The following is a 25,323-nucleotide window of genomic DNA, read 5'->3' as shown; positions in this document are numbered from 1 at the left end:
GCTTACCTATTCTGATAGCTGTAGTAGGCAGCATCACGAGGAATTGTACACAGCTGCTTCCCGTAGCAGCACAAAGTCTGTGGGGAAAACTCATACTGCAAAAACAAAGGAGAAAATACTAAAAATATATCCCATTTACTGTCATGCAATGTTCTGTCCAATATGGAGTTAGATTTAGCTAGTAAATTATTTGTTAGTATACTGGATAGTTTTCTAATGATTCTCACATCTATTTAAAGACATTTCTGGATACAATAGGATAGAATTAGTGTCTAAGAGACTTTTTTTTTTTTTTTTTTTTATGGCTGCCTTGGGTTTTTCGTTGTTGCGTGTGGGCTTTTTCTCCGGTTGCGGCGAGCGGGGCCTACTCTTCATTGAGGTGCGCGAGCTTCTCATTGCGGTGGCCTCTCTTGTTATGGAGCACGAGTTCTAGGCGCGCAGGCTTCAGTAGTTGTGGCACACGGGCTCAGTAGTTGTGGTTCACGGGCTCTAAAGAGCAGGCTCAGTAGTTGTGGTGCACGAGCATAATTGCTCTGCAGCATGTGGGATCTTCCCAGACCAGGGCTTGAACCTGTGTTCCCTGCACTGACAGGCGGACTCTTAACCGCTGCGCCACCAGGGAAGTCCCTAGTGTCTGAGAGACATTTGTTACAGATAGATGAATGGACACTGGGGCAGCCAGGAATGCTTAATCCAAGGCCTTCCCCCATAAGCACCTCTAGCTTCAGACAATCAACTGTTTTACAAGAGACCAGAATCCATCTGGGTCCTTCTCAGTACACAGGTGTGGCCAAAATACTGAGTTTATCATATCATCATAATACCGTTTTTGGCTGTATTAACAAGGGTAGTTCATTTTCCAGAAAAAGTTTCAACTGTACCTTGCGTCCACAGCAATATCCAAGGGATTGCATAACAGGGTCAATTTCTTGCTCAAAGACCTCTGCGAGCTTACTGCAGAACTTATAGACCCGGGATGTCTTCCGATTGTAGAGCCAGGCATTGTTGAACATGAGCCAGACGTCATCCACATACTGCCAGGGTTCCTGGTACTGCCCTGTATCCAGCTTCCGCTTGATGGTGGAAAGGTCCATGGGATTCTTCACAATGTCAAAATAATCCTGAAAGACAAAACGGTCTCAGTCTAGCATATCCCCCCCAAATTCCAAATGCCCATCTTATTTGGCAGCTTTATCTTAAAATAAAATTGAAGAAAGTACCAGTATAACTTCCATTTCTAATAGTGAAAAATGGGACTTGAAAAGAAAACAACTTCTGATCTTCCTCTGATTTTATTATCTAAAATTGTAATTAATATTTTCAAGTGTGATCAAATTATTTCAAAAGCAAAGTTAAAGAAAAAATAATATTAAAAAACTTATTTAATAAAACATGTCTTATAATGTCAGATTTTAAAAATAAGATTTTGATCCACCAAATTAAAATGGTGAACATATTTATCAGACAATATGTTTTTCTAGAGATTCATTCTTGGTCCTAGCAACCAAAATGAAATTCCAAGACAAACACAAACACAAAAGCAAAAATAGTAATACTGCTAAACAGAATCTGTTGGGTCACCATGGCCTTTGCAAGAGCACCCAGGGTTTCAAAGTGAGAGGCCCATGTGTTTTATAAGTGATGTTCACCAATTATTTAAATCCATTCCTGAATACAAAGTCTTACCCAAATATAAAGCAAGGCTACAGAGGCTGTGCGCCCCAGGGTGTGCTCCCCCCATCTCACTGCACCCCTTCCATGGACCCTGGGGCTTAACGGAACAGGGGGGAAACACACATTTCAGTCAGTAAGACAAAGGTGTATTATTGTTTTGACAGAAAATATTTTTTTACATTAGGGAAAAAATTCTTATTTTACCCAATTTTAAGAGATAAAATGAGTATCATGGATACTCATGAATTACAGTGGTAAAGTTATAATGTTTTTATGATATCAACTTACTGGAATTCCTAGGAGCTGGGGATCTACAGGCTGCCGAAAAGGTAGGGACTCTGGATCCTGTCGATACAGCGCTTCTAGGGTTGGCATCAGAGCCTGGCGCAACTCCTCCGGCTTAAAGACTGCAGTTAAAAAGCACAGGAAACGATGCTATTGACAAGGCACCCAGACTCTTCCTCTGTCACTTTTCAAATGGAAGTCTGGCTACTTCTGAGAAGGCCTGAATCATTTCCCTCCCAGCCGTGAAGCTTCCAGGAGTCCACGGACATTCTAAAGCTACGATTCAGGGATTCTGAAAACACAGTCACACTAGTTTTTAAAAACTGCATCCACATCACGAGGCAAAAATACCGCACTGAGAAGTTTGCTTGTTCAACAAAAAGATTTCCAGTGCCAAAACTTGGTTGGAACAGAAAAAACGAAGCTAACTTTCTAATCTGCCTCATTGATCAAATGGGTGGGTACAGAGTCATTTTCACAGGAAGGGGCTTTTCCTCGCCTGAGGAAACGTTTGTGTCCTTGGCTGAAGTAAACTCAAACCACCTGAGAGGAATGGTTTTGTATTACAACCTCACAAATAAATGTATACAGTAAGAGAGCCACAAAAATAAGTAGCTCTCTTATTTTCCCCAGAAGTTCTGTACTGTGTACTGTCCCCTTGCACATGTACTAGTGCCCATGTCTCCAACCTCTTGGCCCACCCATTTCCTACGATGCCTTCTGTTGTCACCAGTGTAAGAACAAGCACTGGCTGCCAAATACATTCAGGACAGTCACTCATACAAACCCCTCGTGAGTTCTAAGGACGTGGGAAACATGCCTGTGAAGGTGACACTGAGTGTCACACACCCCCTCGCTCACATACGCTCCTGCCCACAGAAAAATTAGCAGAGGCAAACACTGCAAAGATGTTCTGATGACTTAGGTTCTAAGTGATGTGAAGTTTCCACTTTGTGGTTTTTTGAATTTTGAAAAAATTTTCTACAACAGATACATAACAAATTGTAATTTATAAATCAGACTAAAATACCATAAAAACCTAAAGTTCCCGTTGGGAAGTGGTATGCATTGAGTATATCGAGAGATGAAAACACTGGCTGAGAAGTTTCCAGAAACTTTATTGACATCAGAGCCAGGGAATACCCAGGTATCCTGACTGACCTCCTGAGGAAACGGCCTCCTGCGCTCCAGGACACATGGCGGTCAGCAAGCATGGGAGACAGCCAGTGTAGACACTCCCATGCAGGTGCAAAGGCCTGGTCTAGGGAGCAGATGTGCCCTGTGGAGCCTTGTGAAACACAAACAAATCCTGCCTTCAGCTAACCCCTTTTCTTCCAGTCTGTTTTTACAGAGATGAAGCAGTGTTTGGTTTTCTTTGAATAACTCTTTATAAGAAGACAATTCGTTAATCAATAGCTTTTTTATTCTTCTAGACCAGGGGTCGCAAACCACGACCCACAGGCCAAATCTGGCCAGCTGCCTGCCTTTGTATGGGCCTGGGAGCTAACAATGGTTTTTAAGGTTTTTAACGGTTAGGGAAAAAAAGAATGCTATTTTATGATACGTGAATTACACAAAATCACTTTTTAGTCTGACAAAATAAAGCTTTTTTAGAACACAACCGTCCTTGTTGTGCAGGTGTCCATGGCTGCTTTCGCACCACAAGGCAGGGCTCAGCAGCTGCAACAGAAACCTTATGACACACAAAGCCTAAAAGATGCACTACCTGGTGGCCCTAGACAGTCTTCTGATGCCCTGCTCCAGACCATCTCGTCTCCCAGTGCTGATCAAAACTAACATGGCCTTACGTGTATCTCACTCTGGATGACCGTTCACTCATTCACTAAACATTTAATACCTATGCCAAGGAGAAGTCATTTTCAAACTCCTGTCTTTAACAACCACACTGATGTAGTAAGACTCCAAATGAGTGGAAGTAGCAGTCAGAAGCTGTATTTGAAACAAGTTCTCTGCCACTGATTAGTGTGGTGTGCTATGAGCAAGTCACTCCACTTCTCTGGCTGAAAACCTTCTCAGGACAATCAGGTGGGGACCACATCAGCAGTCCCCAAACCATGGCCCATGGGTACCTTAGGGACCCTCATGCAGTCTAATATGGTAGCCACCAGCCATATGTGGCTACTTGAATCAAAATGAATTAATATTAAATAAAATTAAAAATTCACTTCCTCAGGCACACTTGTCACATGTCAAGTACTTAGGAGCCACATGTGGCTGGTGACTGCCATAACAAGAGAGTGCAGATATACAACATTTCCATCTAGCACTGCCCTAGGCCTTTTCTAGGGGTCTGTGAAATCCATTTCCATAATATAAGACAATTTTCATGATAACACTAAGTTATCATTTGCCTTTTGCACTGTGTGCTGACATTCACACAGACTGGGCAAAAACAACAGTGAATAAAATCACTAGCACTGCAGCATGACCAGGCTGCAGCTCCAAACTCGACTTCGTGGTCGCCCCGTTCTTTGCTGCTGCTGTGCATACACAGGAAAAAACGTCATCTGCACTTACAAGTGTCCTTGATGAACGAGTCAAAATTCTTACTTATATTAAATCTCGGCCCTTGGCTACACGTCTTTTATTCTGTACGACAAATTGGGAAGCTGTCATAAAGCACTTCTGCTGCATGCAGTGGTTGTCTTGAGAGAAAGCACTTGTGTAAGTGTTGAGTTGAGAGCTGAAGTAACTGCTTTTCTTCATGAAACACACAAAACTAGAAAGAATGGCTGATAGACAAGCTACAGTTACTCAGATCTGGGTATGTGACAGACATTTGCTCAAAAATGAACGAAGTATGCCAGTTATAGTTACTTCCAGGACAACTGACGCTATTTGTTACCAATGATAAAATTTTGACTTGCATCAAAAATTAGAATTTTGAAAACCCTGTATCATGACACGTGAGCTCGACAGCTTGTCAAAGTTTACACGACTTTCTGAAGAGACTCACAGTGATATTAATAAATGTGATTTTAAAAAATATCACATAATAAAGCATGTCAACATTTGGAAGATGAGCAAAACTCAGTGAGCCAAAGTCCCAGATGACCAGAGGATAGTGTTACAAAAAAAATCATGCAATGGCAAAAGATCCATTCAAAGTACAAGATGGATGATGGATTCTAACGCCACAGAGTATGAGAAATTCAGGGCTATGGATTCAGATTTCCCACTGCAACTAGCCTTTAAGAAACTTCTACTTGTTGAGTTTTGGTGTAGTATCAAAAAAGAATATTCACAATGACCTGAAAAGGCTACTAAAATACTCTTCTCTTTATTAACTACTAACCTGAGTGGGTCTGGATTCTCTTCATGTACTTCAACCAAACAACAGAATACAACAGCAAAGGCAGAGGCAGATATGAAAATCCAGCTGTGTTCACTTAACTCTCCGAGTAACAAAATTGTAAAACACAATGTCATCACTCCAACTATTTCTGTTTTTGAAGTTATTTTTAATTAAAATGTGTTATTTATGGGTGCCATGTAACAGATTTATTTTTAAATAAATATTAAAAAAGACATCTAATAGAGTAAATAGTGATAGATGATCCATACAAACAAAAACTTCTCTGGGATCCTCGACTTTTAGGAGTATAAAGAGGTCTGAGACCAAAAACTTAAGGCCTGCTGTCCTCTATGATCTCCAGGGTCTCTTCCAGCAGCAAAACTATACAGTATCAGCCTTTCTAACACTTTTCTGCCGTCTTTCCTAACTGGATCACCTGCAGCCCTCAACTACCTGAGCCCCATCTCACATTCCTAACGGTCACCTGACAATTTGCTGACACCCTTACCTCCGTACTTTGGACACATCTCAAATACATTCTATCCAACTTCCACCGTGAGCCTGGCTCATCCTGCTTATTTCAGAACCCAAAGTATCTTCACTTACCTGCCGCCCTCCCTCTTCCTGCTGCACTAGTCAGTGGGTTCTACTCTCCCACCCCCTGACTTCGGGCACTTAGTTTCCTATCTGTATCAGCAGAAACCTATAAACTTCAGTGCACAGGGTTGCCATAGTGATAATTTCCCTAACATCAAGCTTCCGGTCATCTTCCTGCTGGAGTCCATCAGTGGTTGTCCACGGCATGCCGAGTAAAGCCAGCACCACCCCAGACAGGCGGCTCATGGGCTGCTCCTCAGAGCCCTGGTCGCTTCTCGTTCCTACCACAGACCCCTGTGGGCTCACATCCTGGAGTTCAGCTCACTGTCACCATTTCTAAAACTTGCAGAATGGAAGGCAAGAAGGATAAAAGAAGAGATGGAATTCTTCTTCTGCTTTAGCTTTTAATCCACAGAATGCAATCCCAACACAATGGAAAAGCAGCACCATCCGGTAAGTTTACGAGAACATGACCTACTTTTTTTGCGAGGCTGAGAAGGAGAAGTGGACTGTGAGGCTGTCCCGTTGGTGCTACTCTCTTCTTCCTCTTTAGCTTCGACTTTCACTTCAGGTTTCTTTTCATCCACTTCCATTGGTTCCGACTTCTGCTCTGTTGTGTCTATTTCTTCTTTAACTTGAGAAGATCCTTGTAAGTCCTCCTCCATGATCTTGAGAAAAACAAAATTACAGACAATGATATATGAATATGAAAGACCTTTATTCTAACTCAGCCTTATTGGAAGGCTCTTAAAAATCTCTATGGGCTTGTTAAAACCTTTCCCAAGTCAGAGCTGCATTGATCATTCCTTTTCTCTCCCACAAGAAGGGGTGGAGTGCCTGTTGAGTCACTTCAGTATAGCACCAGTGCATTACAGTCCTAAAAATTTTTGAATTTTTACATGCTAGAGTGCTTAAAAAACTTGTATACACATTGTATACACCAATTAACTGCCCAATAGTTTTACATATATTTCTAGTTTGGAACAAGAAGTGCCTTGAAAATTGTGGGAAGGATCAGAAATTCAACTGCTCAGAGGGCCAGGCAGGCGAAGCTAATGACAGCAGCAGGAGCTGTTGTGTGAGGCCGCGGGGAGCAGTGGACACTCTGGCAAACTAGAGAGCTCACGACCCATCTAAGAGCCACAGCTGGTGCTCCTACCTAGACTGCTGCCCTACAGGAACAGAAGCACAGTGCTGGCAGAGCTTCTCATTTTTCAAGAAAAGCCAGAAATCTGGAGTTTTATTTGTAATTTCCCATTTTAAAAATAATTGTGTGGGCCAAACAAAACACATTTATAGGCTGGATTCAGCCCACGGTCTGTCAGTTTCCAACTTCTGCTACAGGTTAATTAGTAAAAGAACACATCTCTTGTGCAGTCTAACTCTGCAGAATTATAAATGAATGAAGGATGGCAATGAAAAAGTTGCTGGATGATTTAAACATTTAAAATACAAGCCAGTGCTCTTCACTTCTGGCAAAATAAAATAAACCCATATCTCATATCTAAAAATAAATAACCAATCTGTTTTTAATCTCTTTCCAACTTGAACCACAATCGAATAGGATACTGAAACAGAGCAGGGACATCCACAGTGGACGCCTTGTGCCTCCCACGAGGACACCTCAGTGATGCCTCTGTGCGCAGTACATCTATTCACTCCCAGGAATGGCACCTACCGCAGCCCCAGGCTCTGCCTTGGGTTCACTGGCATCGGGCTCAGTGTCCTCAGTCTTGACCTCAGCCTTCATTTCCAGCATTGGTACATCGGGTCCTGGCTGCTGGGAGTTGGTTTCGGCGCTGGCCACTGAGGATGGAGTGGGGACCCTGTTATCAATGCTGGCTGCTGCCTGGGAAAGCTGTGGAGAAACCAAAATCATTTATCTCTGTAAACAATATAAATGATCTTAAACCCTGATGCTCACTCAACACACAGTTTCGCGTTAATCCTTCTCAATACTAATCTAATAGGCACCTCTATTTGAGAGAACTGAAGAATAAGCGTTAAAATAGGAGTTCCAGAGAAATCAAAATCAGGTAGAAACACAACTGACTTCTTGCCAACAATGCAGAGATGGAAGAACAGAGCTTCCTACCTTTTGACAGAAAATTATTTTCTGGGAATTTTCTACCTAAGTCACAGAACCTCCTATTTTAAATTTAATTCCTTCCAACGACATTAATGGTTATGGTAAACGCTGAATAATAAATATATAAGTATATATGCTGTAGAAAGGGGAATAAAGTACCTATATGGAATAAGAATGTATAACTAGCCTGTTAATTATAGGAACAGTGGTGGAGGAGTAAACAAACATTAAGAGAAGGAATCCCAGGGCTTCCCTGGTGGTGCAGTGGTTGGGAATCTGCCTGCTGATGCAGGAGACACGAGTTCTTGCCCTGGTCCGGGAAGATCCCATATGCCACAGAGTGGCTGGGCCCGTGAGCCATGGCCGCTGAGCCTGCGCGTCCGGAGCCTGTGCTCCGCAACGGGAGAGGCCACAACGGTGAGAGGCCCACGTATAGCTAAAAAAAAAAAAAAAAAAAAAAAGGAATCCCAGAAAGAATTCTAAATTTTCATAGATTTACCCAATGGAGTTTTAAGTAAACAAACAAAAGAAAACATAAAATTACAAAGGGATCTTACTTAGAGATAAGAAATATAAAGTAAGGATCAATAAGCACACTCCCTTTGGAGAAATACAAACAGTAATGTCATCTTGGGGTTTATGTTGGGGTTAATTTTGACATTTTATAAATAAATACCCTCAGTCCCCACAAATAAAAGATAATGTATTTTAGGGGGAAGAAGGTTTTTAAGTTAGACTGATAAGAAAACAGACACTAAGATTCTGGTGAGAACTGGGAGAAGAATGTGGAGGTGAGCAGAAGCAGCCTCAGGCCCCTGTGTCAGTGGGGACAGCCCAGTCTAGGAGAGCAGGACTGGGTGCTGCCAGCAGACCATGGGACATGGGACACAGGACGTGGTGTGACCCTGCCACCTTCACCTCCCAGGAAGAATGGGTAAATCTAAGCCACAGAAGTGTTAACCTGAGCATGCCATTTTGTCATGAAAAAGAAAGGGCTTCCAGCTGGAAAACAAGGCTGATAGGTAAGGTCAAAGTACATACAACTAGGAACTTGACTTGTTTACCAAATCCTCATCACTACTAAAACTCAGAAGACGTCAATCTAGGACAGATAATGGGGGACGTACTGCTCCTATGGACAGACAGCTAAAAAATTTTACGGAGGGGCTTCCCTGGTGGCGCAGTGGTTGACAGTCCACCTGCCGATGCAGGGGACACAGGTTCGTGCCCTGGTCTGGGACGATCCCACATGCCGCGGAGCTGCTGGGCCCGTGAGCCATGGATGCTGAGACTGTGCGTCTGAAGCCTGGGCACCACAACGGGAGAGGCCACAACAGTGAGAGGCCCGCGTACCGCAAAAAAAAAAAAAAAATTCTACGCAGGACCCATGTATGAGTTCTTTTAGTTGTTGATTTCTAAAATCTGATTTAATTGGGGAAGATAATCATAAGTCATGTCCTGCCTAACAGCCTTTGGAGCCAATGCTGGAAACAAAACAGATACTTTTTGCAACCGCACCAAGACTTGCAGTGACTTCATGACAGATTTTTTTTTTATGGGCAAGTTCTCATCTAAGGGTCTTGGCCAGAAGACGACAGGCCGAGGGGCTCACCGGTGTGCCAGGAGGCTGGGTGTGCACAGGTGTCGGCTGCTGCTGTGACGACTGAGGGGTGGCCACGGACGGAGGCTGGACTGGGGTCTGAGGCTGTGGGGTCACCTGGGCCTGGGCTGCCGCCTGGACTGTAGGGGTGCTCTGGGTTTGGCTGGCACTGGGCACTGAGCCGGGAGTCGGGGTGGGAGTCTGCCCGGAAGACGACACAGGAGTTGATGGCTGGGTGGGAGCTGCTGGCTGGGGAGGAGTCATCCCAGGTGCCGCCGGATGCTGAAGAGACGGCATGCCTGCGGCCGTGGAAGCAGGAGGTGGAGTCTGGTGTAACGGTGACTGTGTCACTGGTGGGCAAGGCAGCTGGCTGGCCTGGGGCCCAAGCATGTTCAGAGGGTTAGGAAGAGCAGCACCAGGCACCTGTCCCTAACAGATGGAACAGAGTATGTTAAAATTATTTCCCCCATTTGAAAATGTGGCAATAGACTTCAAAGACTTAAATGTATGAAAATCTAACCATGGTTTCTTGATGAGGTCTGCTGACTGCACGGGAAGGTTCCATTTGTAAAACGTCATCGATCTGCACACTTATAGTAATGTGTACTTGTTTCTCATGCTTTGATTTACAAAAGTGTGGAAATCTCTGGCTTAAACAAACACATATACACTCCACTTACTAGCTTCGTGCTCCATAATATCCACCCACAGCTTAGACCACTGGAAAAGGTATTTGTCTTTTTTTAAAAAATGAATTATGGAAACACTGAAATGTTTCAGTACAGTGGTTCTCAACTAGGGACATGTTTCAGAATTATTTGTGGACCAATTAAAAATCTATTCTGAATCACTGGTCTAGAGCAGGGATCTGCAAACTATGTAGAGTCCATGGCCAAATCCAGCTAGCTACTGGTTTCTGTCAATAAAGTTTTACTGGCAGGCAGCTTCGCCCATTCACTCATATGTGAATGCGCATGTCTACCGTTGCCTTTGCGCCACAACAGTGGAGCAGAGCAGTTCAAACAAAGAACCCATGGCCCACCAAGCTGAAAATATTTACAGGACAAACCTGATAGCCCCTGTCTGGAGCAACAAAATTTATGGAAATTAAGAATTAATTAATAAGTATTTAGTGAGTGAATCTAATGTAGTCACTGCCTTTTATTCAATGTTACTTCATGTTAAAAAATTAAATAATGTATTTTATCTTTTGGGGGAAGACTTGGCCTGTTTTAAAAACACATGTACATTTGTATACAGCAGCAATCTGGTGTACTCTAGCAATTAACAAAAGGGGGGAAAGGCAGTAAAATGAATGGAAAATAGTTCTCACCAGCATTAGACTGAATAATTAAAAACACATTCAATAAGAAGAGAACTACTCAAATGATCCAGTTAGTCGGACTTCACCTGGGCAGTTCAGACAGACAGACAACAAGATACAAAGACCAAATCATTAAGAGTGAACTCATGGGACCTTTCCTCACTCCTTCTTTAAAATCCAGTGTCTCTCAGGATCACACGTGAAACTCAGAATTTACAATGCACAAACAAAAACCAAGAAAATGACAACTAAAAACCCTAAAACCAAAACAAAAGCACACAGACCAAAAAACCATAATCCATTCCACTTTTGTATGAAGTTCACCCCAAGATGGTATGACTAATTCCAAACAAGGTAAAAATAACAGAACAGAACAGGGGGAAAAAAAAATCAAGAGATGCTAGCACATGAAATGTTTTGTCTAGAATTCTAATTTCTGTGAACTAGGACATGCTGAGGTCAGTGGGAAGCTGGGGCTACATCACTGTAGGTGGCTCACAGCCCCAACATGAACAGTACCTGTGACACGCTGGCCTGGGCCGCTGGCTGCCCCATGCCCACGCTGTTCACGTTCAGCGCCCCGCTGGAGGACGGGAACTGGTTCTGTGGCAGGAACTGGTTCTGGGCAGGCGCCTGGGCCATCATGTTGTTGGCGTGTGTACCCATCATGTTCGGAGGCTGAGGCATTCGGGAAGGAGAAATGGCCATCTAAAAGACAATAAGCGTTACTGAGAGTTCAGAGGGCTTCAAGGGCCTGAGTCTTCAAGATAAACTAGAAGAGACAGAAATCTTCAAATCCTCCTCCCTTGCAGGAAGGGACCCACCACTCACTAAGACCTTCTGGCTCCCAGGCACTCTGCATGCTTTTCAGGCAAGGTCTCTAATAAGCCAGCTTCACACTGCCCTCTGAACAGAAACCAATAGTATGCTATAGTTTAAAGTTCAAAATATGCCTTTTATGAGTTCTCTGAAGCGTTTAGAAGGCAGCCGCAGGAGAGGAAGTTCTGACAGTCAACAGACACTGACAAGTCCCTCTCAGCCACGTATCTGAGGCTGCCAACCCCATCTTCCAACAAAGTCACAGGTGCCTATGATTTGTCATTTCAATAAAAATAAGTAAGGTCAAATAATTCTTGTAGTAATAAGGACAGAGAGAGAGAGAAAGAGAGAGAGAGAAATATGAAGGAAATAAAGCATAAGCCAAATCCAAAGGAACAAGTACCACAGGATTTCCAGACGACCTACAAGTTTCCTGCTGAGAGAATTTTCCTTATTCGAGCAAGGCCTTCTCAGCACAGCTGAGGCAAATAGAAAAAGCACTTACCCCTGGAACGGAGCCCATGCTGTTCATCGGGACAGAGTGGTTCATGGGGGACGATGAGCGAGGTCCCATGGGAGCTTGTGGCAACTGTACATTCCCCAAGGATATTGGGTTAAATGAATTCATCCCTGTAAATGTACCCACAACGGTTCATTAGGAAAATCACTCACAGGAAAACAGAATGACAACTCACCAAATAAAACTCTAAGCCAAATAAGATGGAACACACACACAACATATACAACTGAAAGGAAAGCACTCAGTTAATCAGAAAAGATGGCTAAATAATAGACTGTTCATATCCAGAGAAGATGGCACCAAGGTAGTGGTGGTGAGGGTGATAGGATGGGGTGGGTGGCAGGGCAGCATGAGCACAGGAAGGCAGAAAGTCAGGTAAGCCATGAGTACGCAAGGCCGGGGCAGCGCTCGGCACCGAAGCGTCCAAGCGACAAAGTAGATGGGGGGAGCGTGGGAAGGCGCTCCCACCATCTATGGAGGAGGTCAGCTAAGGCCAGGGCACCCGTCTGAGCCAACCCCTCAGAGCCTTCTGGAGCACCTGACTCCCATCTCCTCTCCTACAGGAAGCCTGTTCCCATCACTCCAGGCCTCCCAGCCCTTTGGCTGGGTTTACATTTATTGTTGGAATCTGGGGTAAGACTCAAAACATGGTTTTAGTTTTGCAAGCACATTATGCATTTAGAAAGTGCCCAAGGGTTGGCAGTTCTCAACCTCAGCCTCCTCTCCATAGACTGGAAAGATCTCACTTTCACAGCTACCTTGGCCTTTCCAGAGGTGCCACAGAATGAATGACACCTCACTAGCTGCCATGCAGCTCCAGACCACGAGTCTCTCTCTTTGTAATTTCCCACAATACTCTGTAAACTCTGAGCTCAACATAAATGCTGGTTCAATAAGTCTTAGGCCCGACGCTGGCATTTAACAGAATCCTTGAGGCGCTGCCTTAACACTGTGTAGTATGAGAGGCCGTCAAACAACATGTGCCTCCTTCAGCACCACCAAGAAATGTCACCCTAAGTAACCAGCACAGGCCCAGGACTTTCCAGGAAGCTTATAATACAAAAGTGTCCCACTCTCCTTGAGGGTTTTATTAACAAGAGAAGATTTTATTAAATAAAAGATGTACGAAGAAATGGCACCATAAAAAGTCCCTCTTTACAGACCCAGACAGGTCGGTAAGCGGGGCATGTGAGCACGTCCCTAGAAAATGCCTTCCACTCTGCTCAACAGCCACCTCCTCAGATCCCAAAGCAGCAGAGTCTTCCAAGTCATCCCCGACACAGCACTCAGCCACTTTCCTAAGGCTCCATTTCTCTGACTTTATGATTTCTTTCACCCTTCATATCTAGTCCACCTAAACAAGTCCCTGAAAAGTTTTCTCCACATCAGTTTATCTACCAGGTCTTTTTCAGTACGCAGTACGATCACCACGGCTTTTAAAATGACCTCTTCTCCCCTCTTGAACTACTCTACACACAGCAGCAAGGCCTTGCTTTGGAATCTTCTGGATAGTGTCACCACCTTATTACACAACCTGTAAAAACATCCTACTGTTCAAGTCTCAATTTGACAAGAGCCATAAAAGCTTTGAAATGACCCTCACCCCCAAACTCCCAAACTAAAATCACTGCTTCAACAACCACCAATAAAAAGACTGCCAGTAGCGCAGCTTGATGAGGGTTCTCTGAGCACAAACCCTCCTCGGCCAGCTGCAAGCAGGCATGGCACCTGTGCTCACAGGGCCCAGAGCAGTCCCCACTTTCCTCACCTCACACCCCCCACCCACAGTGCTTCTGCCCCAGGATGGGCTTGATGCTCAGAAATGTTCTGAAAAGTTTCTTTCCCCCACCTCCAATACAATGCTTTTTTTGGGAGACTTCCTAAGAATAATGTCTTCTCTTGCCCATCAAAAAAAAAAAAAAAAAGGGCTTCCCTGGTGGCGCAGTGGTTGAGAGTCTGCCTGCCAATGCAGGGGACACAGGTCCGTGCCCTGGTCCGGGAAGATCCCACATGCCGCGGAGCAGCCGGGCCCGTGAGCCATGGCAGCTGAGCGTGCGTGTCCGGAGCCTGTGCTCCGCGACGGGAGAGGCCACAACGGTGAGAGGCCCACATACCGCAAAAAAAAAAAAAAAAAAAAAAAAAGTTAACTCCTACTTCTGATCTCCTTGGAGAGCTTTCCTATGACCTCCAAACTTTCAAATGCAACAGATATTCATACTACCTGTGGACATGAACTCTGCTCATCAGCAAAAAGGAATGGAAGGAATAAGAGGAGGAGCTACAAAGAAATACAGAGGGAAGAGGACAAACCAATGAACTTTGTGGATGTAGAATGTTAAACCAAAATATGATTCACAACAATAGTTAAATACCTTGAGAAACCTGCATGCGATTCACTGGCAGAGGCATGGGCCCATCTATAATGGCAGGAAAAAAAAATGGGTTATTTAAAATAATCCTTGGGACTTCCCTGGTGGTCCAGTGGTTAAGAATCCACCTTTCAACGCAGGGGACGGGACGCAGGTTCGATCCTCGGTTGGGGAACTAAGTTTCCACACGCCGGAGGGCAACTAAGCCCGCACGCTGCAACTACTGAATACGCGGGCCACAACTAGAGAGCCCACGCACCACAACTAGAGAGAAGCTCGCGTGCTGCAACAAGGAGCCCACACACTACAGCAGAGGATCCCGCATGCTACAATGAAGATCCCAACGAAGATTCCGTGTGCCGCAACTATGCAGCCAAAAATAAAATAATTTTTAAAAAATTTTAACTTAATAAAATAATCTTTTAAACTTAAAGAGAAAACCAGGTCCAAAAGTGCTGTGCATTCTGATGCCAGCACACCCGCCTTTCCATGAGAGAGACTCAATGTCTAAACACAGGCCACTGCAGAAGGTCACAGCCACTACCACACAGGTTTCACAGCATAGGCTTCCAGAGAATATAATTCTATATGCTTAGAAATACACACCAAACGCAGAAGGAAAAACAAGGAAACAGACTAAGGGCTGGAAATGAAGTCCTTACTTGGAGGTCTCACAGGCTGTGCCTGTGGTATCCCAGGAGGCTGTGTCCCGGGAGCTGGTAAGGCTGGCTGGTTACCCAAGATGCCTTGTTTGTGTAAACGCGATCTCCGTTTCTCTTCTAGTTCTTTTTGTATCTTGTAGATTTTCTCTGCTAGTAAGTGATAGTACTCATCCTAAAAAGCAGTAATATTCAATACTAGTTATTTGTAAAAAAAACAAATGATCTGGTTTTGTATGTTCTAACAAACTAATGAACTTTAAATTAAGTACATTGGCACAGGTAAGCATTCAGCACTTCTGATAAACCAGTGCCCAGTGATGTTACAGGAGTTATCAGATAGGAGGTACTGAGTGCTCATTACATTCATTCCACAGCTGAACCTCTTCTTGGACACTCACTGACACTGGCAATAACATGGACAAGCGCTGTGAACACTGCCGCTATAAAGTACACCCACGGATTAAAAAAATTTTATATACCTCATTTACTGCTGTAGCGGAGACATCTGTACTCTGTAGTTACAGAACAAGAGAGTTGTACAGGGACCTCATGTCTTAACTGGGAAGTCTCCCTGGTCAGTGCCCTCAAGTGATGAGTCTACCAGACTAACAGATGTCCCCACTTCCAGACAATAAGGCAGACAGATGCAGTTACAGCTCCCATAGGTGCTGTGCGTGGCTAGAACACAAATGGCAACCTACCCTGCTGTTGGCAGACTCATACATGTCCCCTTCCACTTTCTTAGCATAGGCCACCAGGTTCTCCATGCGGCGATCCTTCAGGGCTGCAGGGTCAGGTGTTGGGAAGATGGCTTGGACACTGAAAAGACAACACACACTCTCAATCTATTTTCAATACAATGTCTGTCTATGTGACACGGAAAGAGAAGAAACAATCGTCTACCTATGGGCGCAATACACTGCTGACAGAAACCCCCAATCTCTCTCGCCTAGTTCATGAATACACAAATGAAGTCGCTCTCTGGAGACAATACTGACCTGTCAATTTATCTACAAGTCAAACACACCCATATTTTGCTATTAACGATAAGTGCTGGACCATTCAAAATTCTCATTTTGAATTGCTAATTTTTAAACTACTTATTATAAAAACTTTTGATTAAAATAATGAAGGAGAAAACAAATCTCCAAGGGAATCAAGTTAACCTCACCTTCAATTTAACTTAAATAGCTGGAGAAAGTTAATTATTAATTTCCTGTATGTTAAACTGTATGATGGTAGTGTCATGCCATCTGTATTTACTAGGCCCAAATTCCTCCAATTCTCAGGGGTCTCCACAAGTATAACCTTGAGCCACAAAATAAGGCTAAGCTTCTGAGCTGATCCCAGGTCCCTGGTGCATCCCAGAGCTTAGAAAACAGGTCTGGCCCCCTGCAACATGGGTCACAGTTCATGTCCCTCTGTAGGACCCACTGGGGATGCAGCATCTGGGTCACAAGCATGTGACCCCCTTCAGCTGCTAGGGTACAATCACCTGGGGCGCAAGAGAACACTTAGGAATTAAATCAGACATCGATGAAACTGCAAAACTGTCACATCGCCATCAGTCACAAAATGTTTCCATCACATGTGAATAATGGGCGAGGTGGCCACGTACAGTTTATGCACTAGATGGCTCCGCAGGTCCTGAGTGACATGTTCGTGCCAGCCTTTCCGAACGCCAGTGCTGGAAGGAGGTGCTGCTGTGGGTATAGTGCTGAGGGTTCCAATGTTTCCAGAGTTTGAGCCGTCATTGATCAGTGGGCTAAGGAAAGAGTAAGATTTATCTAACTAAGGTTCGTCAACCATATGGAACTTTAAACTGTATTGGAAGGAGGGAAGGAGGGAGGGAGGGAAGGAGGGAAGGAGGGAAGGAGGGAAGGAGGGAAGGAGGGAAGGAGGGAAGGAGGGAAGGAGGGAAGGAGGGAAGGAGGGAAGGAGGGAAGGGCGAGCATCACACATTTAGAAAGAATCAAGAGCTTCTCGTGGTTACCAGCCCACTTTCACATGCAACTGTCACTCAGATCGGAGCCAAATGAAACACGGGTCTTACTTTGTGGCCCCAAGGGAAGTTGGAAGAGCTGATTCTGAAATCAAGTTTGGTGGCTGCTGATCTGTTGTTATTCCTCCTGCTGGAATGTTCATTGGGTTATTTCCTTGAAAGAAAGAAAGAAAAGAAATCAACCAACTCCTGAACTATAATATACACTTTAAAGTCCTGATAACAGATAAAAAAAAAATCACATATAAATAAATGATTCTTATAAGTTATAATAATAAACGCTATGGCAGGAACTCTGGGAGTTATATTTTCAACAACGGTGATCAAGTTGTATAAATTCAGTTGCAGTCTCCTTCCCACTGCACTTTATAACTAAAGAAAGGCATTTCTATGGAGGCTGGCTGGCATCATGAGTGCTCTGTGGCTGCAGAAAAAAACCAGAAATGATCCATCTGCAGATTCAAATTTTGATTCTGGCTTCATTAATATCATGACCTAAACAAGTAAGCTAACCTGTCACATACATGCTCATCATCTTTTTTTTTTTTTTTGCATATCAGAAGGTAAAAATCATAGAAATTTAAGTGCAGGTGAAGAAGATAAAAGGTCAACTTATCTACAGTATCCATTCTAAAGTAAGAAAAAGGTGAGATACAGAGAAGTTAATAGTCTTGTTCCAGATTATATCACCAATAGGAGTAGAGTTAGATTATAATGCAGGTTTCAGGGCTCCAACCCAGTCTCCTAGCCAGCAGGAGTTAGAGATGCATTAGGGTGATTATTTCCCAAAACGCAACAGATGAGATGTCTTTAACTGGACATTTTTAAGGTTAAAATATTTTATTAGGAAAAGAAAAAAACTAGCACAACAACCTTGATTTAACTTACTGACATAACTGTTTGGCTTAAGTCTGAGTTTAAAAGGACTATGCCAATTTGAAGAGAAACATTAAGGAGACACTATGCAGAGATGGCAAAAACTGTGGAGAGATGTGACTGAATGATGAAACACTGGCAATTAATGGGTTGAGATGACACTAGGAAACACTAATCCATGGAGAAGTCTGAGACAGAAGAGATTTTCTGAGATTCCTGTTAACCTCCTCATGTCCAGGCTGGTTACCTCCAGCCATGAGGTAGCCCATAACCAAGACGTGCTAAGAGCTGTACCCACCTTCAGGTTCTTTGTCAAATAAATGGTCTACTCAGAGTCAGTGCAAGTGGTACAACCCTAATTCTAACTTGTGAGATTCTGTATTCTGAGGCATATGAAATGCCCTTATGAAAACTGTCCAGACAGAAGCAACAAAAATATTGGTTCATTTGCAAATGCTATTCATTTTACAAGCCTGTAACATCTTCTGTGCACCCTACACTTTAGCCTTTTCCTGGAAGTTTTTTATTTCAATCATTTAAAAGATACCATCACCATAATATATATACATATATTAACTTGAATTTAAAGTAAAAACAGTAACTGAAAACAGCCTTGGGTTCCAGGAAGACTTGTCATTCCCAATGCTGCATGTGGACAAAGAAATTCTTGAGAGTTTTTTCACCTACCCAGGGTGTTGAGAGTCCTCATCTGCTGGTGAGTTTGAGGCTGTGCTGGTTGCTGGCCAGGAACCTGAGGCTGCAGCTGCGTCTGGGGCTGGTTCAGGTAGGGGAGTCCAAGAGCAGCATACGCTCGTTGCATGGAGCTGGGGTCTATGGGATTTGGGTTACTTAAAGAAGTGGCATTCTGTTGGCCTGTGCCAACAGAACCAATTGTGTTTTGAATTCCACTAGCTGGAGACCCCAGGATGGCTATAACAACAAACAGACAAACAAAAAAGATAAGTAAAAGGGAGAAGTCCACAAATGATTTAAAAACTACTGAAAAGCAAGTAAAATTTTATCAGAAGACCACCTATGTATGTCACGAAACATTGGAACAAGGCTACCAAGAAAGGAACTGTGCAGACAGAAGGATCCCATTCTATTCATCTATTCTGCACAGCAGTAGTTGAAGAGCAAAAAGCTGAAGAAAAATTCAAGCTTCTATGTTAGAAAACAACAGACCACAAAGTCAGTGATTACCTAATCAAAGTCCTCATGTATTAAATCTAGAGACTCATAAGAAGTCGGTTCTTGGGAAATAGAAAACGTGTAACAACAGAAAGTTTCGGATTCTTTGGGGGTCATCAGCCACCACTGAGATGACCTAAGGAGCCCCCCCCTGCTGCCGCTCTCCCAAGTCCTTTACTCCTCACCTGCATAGGTACAGAAGGACTAACAGAAGGAGCAGAGGTGATACCTAGTTGGTCAGTTTTGTTACTTATTAATAACTTGAGATCTATGACATGACCTTCCAAAAAACAAAAGTGCACTTCCTTGAAACTGCAGCGTACAGTGACCAGGTAACACCACACCTTTCTCTCCTACGAGTTTCCTATGCAGGAGGACACCATGCTGAGCTCTCTGCTATGTGAAGCTGTTCGAGAAATGCTGTACTTGACAGAGTGACTATCTAGCTGAAATGAGTGATGGACCGAGGCTTGGTGTCCCCTCAGCACCGCTGATACTCAGAACTGAGTGTCAAGATGCTCAGCCTCGGCAGCCAACCTCGGCTCCCATGGCCTGGCCTGGCCTGCGGCTGGCTCGCAGGGTGTTCTCTCCAGCTACCCTTCTTCCTGCCTGATCCCCGGAGACTAAAGGAAAAATCTGTGGCAATATAAAGAGTCCCATTCCCAAGGGCTTCAAAGCTAACAGAGATGGCCCCAAACATCCATCTGTCCGTCTGTCCATCCATCCATCCATCCAAATGTCCTCCTTTGCTGAGCACTCAATATATGGCAGAAGTTTTATGTCATACCATTTATTCTTATTCTTAAGATCTCCTTTCTTTCCAACTTCCCAAAGCTTTATAGTCATGTCATAAACAGCAGCTTATAAAACTGATACTATAACATATGCTCTCTGATACATTAAAAAACACTATCACAAAGCCTTTCTTTAAAATTCAATTACCTTATGTGTAATAACAATATTCTCACATTACCATCAGTGCAACTATAACATAAACAACTCAAATACTTAACAGAGTAACTTAATTAAACCGAAATGTGTTAAAAAAAACCCCAAAACTTGATAATTACACATTCCATACTATTAATTTTTCTAATAAGGATATTCAGATCTCAAACTCATTAATGCTCATTAGACACAATTACACACACCAAGCACCTCGTTATTATAAATGAAAATCAGTTCCCAAGGTACACTTTATGACAAGCATGTAGCTGAAATAAGTCATGTATAATACCTTATAAAAGTGTTTTTTCCCTAATAGCTAATACTCCACAAAACTTTAAACACATGACACTGTACTCTTGAAACTGACATGCTAAATTTTCTAAAAGAACTATGATGTAAAAAGGAAAGTGATAATGGTAGGATGACTTATTTTTCTATCACCTTGTGGTATAAGAAAGAACAGACACAGACTACGTTGATACACATATTGATCAATTGTGGAGGGAGAGGAATTTAAAGAAACAAGGTGTACGTGGCCTTCCGTTTCTGGGTGAAGCTGCATTAGCGACCACTTCTTCCTGCTATTATCCATTCGCGTCCACACTTCCCCAAATGCCATCCTTTTAGCCAAAATTCCACATCCTAGGACAAATGCCATTCCCAAGCTCAAGGCCACTTATGGGGCAGCCAGCATGTCTCGTGGAAGCTGCTGACAAGGTCAATGCATTTTTTGTTTGTGTTACATTTATGTCCTAAATGTAAACATTACTATATTTTTTATTTTAAAAGAAAACACATCTATCCGAAGACAAGCAAGCATTTGGTAATTGACATTTCTAACAATTTAGAGACAAAGGAAAACAAAATACAAACAAAAAGCGTCTCTAACATACACGCATGGCCCAATTTGAGTCCAAATGCTGCTATGAGATAACACAAATTATCTCATAAGGGTAAGGGAACACAGGCATTTCCTATAGGGGTGACAGCTGATGGAAAGGGGTAAAAGCGCTAGATGCTCTAGCTCTCCGTGAACATCCTGCTGGTGTCTTGGGCAGCAGTTAAGTCTTCCCTGAATTCCCCCAGTGTCTCCTGGGCCTCTGCTTCTCTTTGGGCATCTGAGCTTCCTGCACTCTCTCGCTCACTCATTCACTCAACTTGCTGCACAGACTGCGTACAGACTGGATGTTGGGGACTCTGCGAGGCTCCGGGATATGCACTCACAGAGCAGAGGGTCTGATGGGAGAGCAACAAATTTATCTGATAATACTGACAAATGTAAGGCCGCAGCTCTGGACCCCATATCAGATTCAATGGTGCTCATCTCCTCTTCCCTGCACGTTCCCTAAAGGGTGGACCAGTGTGCGACGCATCTGGATTCCTCCCATGTTGTGGCGCCCAGCACAGGGAAACGAGGTGCAGGTGAGCTGTGGCAGTATAACAGGTGCCCTCCCAGCACTGAGGGCTTTAGGGCCGAACAAAAATGAAAGGAGTGCTAAAACAGCAAGGCTTCATTTATCTGGTATCATTGAGAATACAGCCTGCTGTACTGATGTTTGCCCCCCCCCCCTTTTTTTTTTGGCCGTGCTGCAAGGCTTGTGCAATATCAGTTCCCTGACCGGGGGTGATCGAACCTGGGCCCCCACAGTGAAAGTGCAGACTCCTAACCACTGGACCACCAGGGAATTCCCATTTACCTCTTTAAATGTCAAAACCTCTTGTTCTTTTTACGATTTTTACATCATTTTCTTTCTTAGAGCTCAATGCTATGTTTCATACACAATCAATCCTTAGAATATCACATCACACAATGTCTCAATACATCTCAATACAGTGTGGGTTCCTCTCCCTTGAGTATCAGTCGGCATTCCTGCTACATCAAAACACCCCCAACCCCTCCAATCACCCACCGTTCCCCTTCTGTTGCAGCTATACCAGGAGCCCACGACTTAGGAAATAAAAGGCCAAGTTTCATAGTTGGCTCTGCCCAGGACTCACCCACCACTTTTCAAGGCAGTCCTTCCCCAGTGAGCACAAAGCCTCACGGAGAGGGTCCATGTACGCTATACACTGCTGCTTTGCAACATTCAATTCACCAGAAGTTCCAGTCCCCCCAGTCATTCTCAATAAAACTGTGCTCAATTTGTAAAGCCAATGAAAACGGACACACTGAACTCCAAAGCTTTGTGAGGTTGGTGGGGGACATGCCACGGAGCAGGCAAAGCATCTACTACCTGGTCATCACTTAGATTTCCACTGAAAAAGCCAAGCTGAAATTTACTCAGACCTGCAGACGTCTCTGCAGAGCTGCTCCCACAGCACAGGGCTTCACATGCACTGTGCACCAGGACCCCCCTTCCTCTCCAGCATCTTCATGTGTACAGCACAGGGCACAATGACAAAGGGGAACACCTGAGCCCCAGGGCCAGGCCTCCCATCACAGCCACCAACAAGCAAGAATGCACGCCCTGCAGCAGGTTTTCCTCAGAAGCCAAAGACTCAGAAGTGGCAACCCTGTGTCTCCCAGAAGAGCAAGGACAAAGCTATTCCGATGAAGTCTATCACCAGCGAAGGTTTGGTACTTAAATCAGGGCAAACAAGCCCAATGCTCTGTCCCTACAGCCAGAGGCTACCGTGCCCGCTTCTGCTCCCCGCCCCTACCCGAGTGAGGGCTGTCAGAGGTGGCTGAGGGTCTCTGGGGAGCCCTCAGGTGGAACAGGCGGCCATCCCACAAGTGCTCGCTGACCACCAGGCAGGCGTCATGAGGGCACGTTTTAAGGAAGACTCAACACCCTGAAGGAATGCATTTCACACAGAGGGGTCTAAAGTTGGAACACACAGCAGGGCCAGATAGTGAGCATCAAGCCAGTAGAGGTATTCAAGTCACAGGTCTGGGGACTGCCGACTGAGACCCTGTGGAGGCTCACGTCGAGGTGCAGCCCAGGGCCCAGGCAGCCCTGGGCAGTGAGTGGGCTGGTGTGGCTCTGGGGCTGACCCTGGGGCACCCATTCTGACAGTCCTTCTGGTCTGAGTTGGGAAACCCATGGTTTCCCCCAGAGAACAACTCACACCTTCTCAAAAGTTCCAGAACAGACACTCTGCCCTTCAACGCATTCAGAGCAGCATGTCCCGATCACCTGGGAATTTGTTAAAATGTAGTCTAGTAACACAGAAGGTCTGGGATGAGGTCCAATTTTCTGCATTTCTAACACACAACCTGGGGGTGCCCGTGCAGTTGGTCTGAGGACCACATGCTGAGTACCAATAACCCCACTGATGAGGCAACATGAATTCAAATAGAGAATTCGGTCATGTGTTCCCACAGCCCCTGTCCCCGTTGCCACCCTGTACAGTACTGGAATTTACTGGGAGTCAGATGCCAGGACTGACATTAGGTATATACCTTGCAAAGTCCTAATTATTCAATAAAATCTGATTATCTCTATAAGGGATGGATAACTCAAGATCAGTGATTGCAGAATCTCTTGAAAACAACTCAAGGAAAAATTAAACAAAATCTCAACACAGGCCAAAGAGGTCTGAGTTTCCTTTCAATGACCACTGTGTAGGCTCCACAGGTGATTCTGGCAGGTTCTCTCAATAGAGACATCAGTGAGAGAAGTTAGATAAGTAGGATGTGTGCACCAGGTAGGGTGAGCATCTGTGGGAAAACCTGCCTGGAAAGCACAGCCTTGGTGGACACAGGTGTGTCTCAGTCCCCAGGGGTCCTTACCACCCACTACAAACCTTACTATAGCATAGGAACCTCTGAATCCAGTCGGATCTGTGCCCTTGCAGGCATATCAGCTGTGCTATCTAGAATGCTCTTCCATTGTTATTTTATTGAAATTGGGCTTTGCCCAGCCCCACCCTCCAGCACACTCTGATCCTCCCTGCCAGGACTGCTTATAATACTGACTTGCCTCTACCTCACTCCTCTGACTGATGCCATTGTCACATCATTTTCAATGTACAGCTGACCCTTAAACAATATGGGTTTGAAGAGCATAGGTCCACGTACACACAGATGTTCTTCAACAGCAAATATGACACCCACACACTGTCATCTGCAGATGCAGAACCAAAGACACGGAGGAACCAAACTGCCAATGCAGTGGGAAGGCCGTGGTTTGACTGACTGATTTATGCTGCGCTGGGTATTACCTGTGACGCGTGGGATCTTTTAGTTGCGGCATGCGGACTTCTTAGTCTTGGCATGTGAACTCTTAGTCGCTGCATGCATGTGGGATCTACTTCCCTGACCAGGAATCGAACCCAGGCCCCCTTCACTGAGAGCGCAGAGTCTTACCCACTGGACCACCAGGGAAGTCCCGGGCTGTGGATATCTGACTGTGCAGAGGTTTGGTGCCCCTAACCCCTGAGCTGTTCAAGGGTCAACTGGATATATTCTAACAGTGGAGCTGACTCTCAGCTGCTAGAGGGTCAGATCCACAGTTCCTCTCTATTGCCTAAACCCCATTTCACACATGATAAGCACAACTTGCTTCAGGAGAGGAGGAACAGCAACAAACATTTACAGAAAAGATATTGCTGCAACTTTCTCACTCAGCCTATCAAAGTCCTTTGTACTCACAAAACTATAGTGCTAGAGCCAAAGGAATAGACTCAGAGCAGAAACGTAATTTGAGAAGCATGTAAAAAACCAAAAACAAACAAAAAAAAGAAAGCACTTTCATTTCTTTCATGAAAACTTGCCAAAACCTTGCACAAAGTTAGTCTACACCTTCTCTGTGACTTTATATTATAAAATCACTCTGGTAACACCTTACATTATGACTAGGAGAAACACTGTGGTTTACCACTTCTGAGAGCACGCACTGGATCAATTGTCACAACAGTCAGGCAGTTATAAGGAGTCTAAAAAAAAAAAAACCCACATTCATTTTTCTTTTTTTTTTAAAACAAAAACCACACAAAGTGTTTCTTAAAAAGAGAAATCTTTACAATTGTCATGGCAATACATATTAAAAACCAGAAGAGCTCAGAAAATCCACAGCCCCAAATTGAAAGTTAAGAACAATGTCTTAATT

At 44.2% G+C, this 25,323-nt stretch overlaps 1 protein-coding gene across 3 annotated transcripts in view; it reads right to left on the bottom strand.

Annotated features, from left to right (window-relative positions):
• The window catches only part of CREBBP (CREB binding protein), a 131,432-nt gene that overhangs the window by 25,646 nt on the left and 80,463 nt on the right, over positions 1–25,323 (bottom strand). For 2 of the 3 annotated variants that reach the window (XM_067706815.1, XM_067706816.1), the window contains 14 exons: positions 18,821–19,063; positions 17,309–17,411; positions 16,874–17,020; positions 15,957–16,074; positions 15,256–15,427; positions 14,597–14,641; positions 12,210–12,334; positions 11,405–11,593; positions 9,574–9,990; positions 7,551–7,730; positions 6,351–6,540; positions 1,963–2,081; positions 882–1,121; positions 7–95 (listed from right to left, as the gene is read on the bottom strand). In XM_067706815.1, coding sequence (XP_067562916.1) covers positions 7–95; positions 882–1,121; positions 1,963–2,081; positions 6,351–6,540; positions 7,551–7,730; positions 9,574–9,990; positions 11,405–11,593; positions 12,210–12,334; positions 14,597–14,641; positions 15,256–15,427; positions 15,957–16,074; positions 16,874–17,020; positions 17,309–17,411; positions 18,821–19,063 — 2,377 coding nt within the window. The remainder of the gene's footprint in view (positions 1–6; positions 96–881; positions 1,122–1,962; positions 2,082–6,350; positions 6,541–7,550; positions 7,731–9,573; positions 9,991–11,404; positions 11,594–12,209; positions 12,335–14,596; positions 14,642–15,255; positions 15,428–15,956; positions 16,075–16,873; positions 17,021–17,308; positions 17,412–18,820; positions 19,064–25,323) is intronic. The other variant, XM_067706817.1, reaches the window with a different exon arrangement.

This window comes from Pseudorca crassidens, chromosome 15 (genome assembly GCF_039906515.1).
Source record: "Pseudorca crassidens isolate mPseCra1 chromosome 15, mPseCra1.hap1, whole genome shotgun sequence".
NCBI lineage: Eukaryota > Metazoa > Chordata > Mammalia > Artiodactyla > Delphinidae > Pseudorca > Pseudorca crassidens.
The sequence above is the reverse complement of the archived record's forward strand: the minus strand, read 5'-3'. Positions and strand labels throughout refer to the sequence as shown.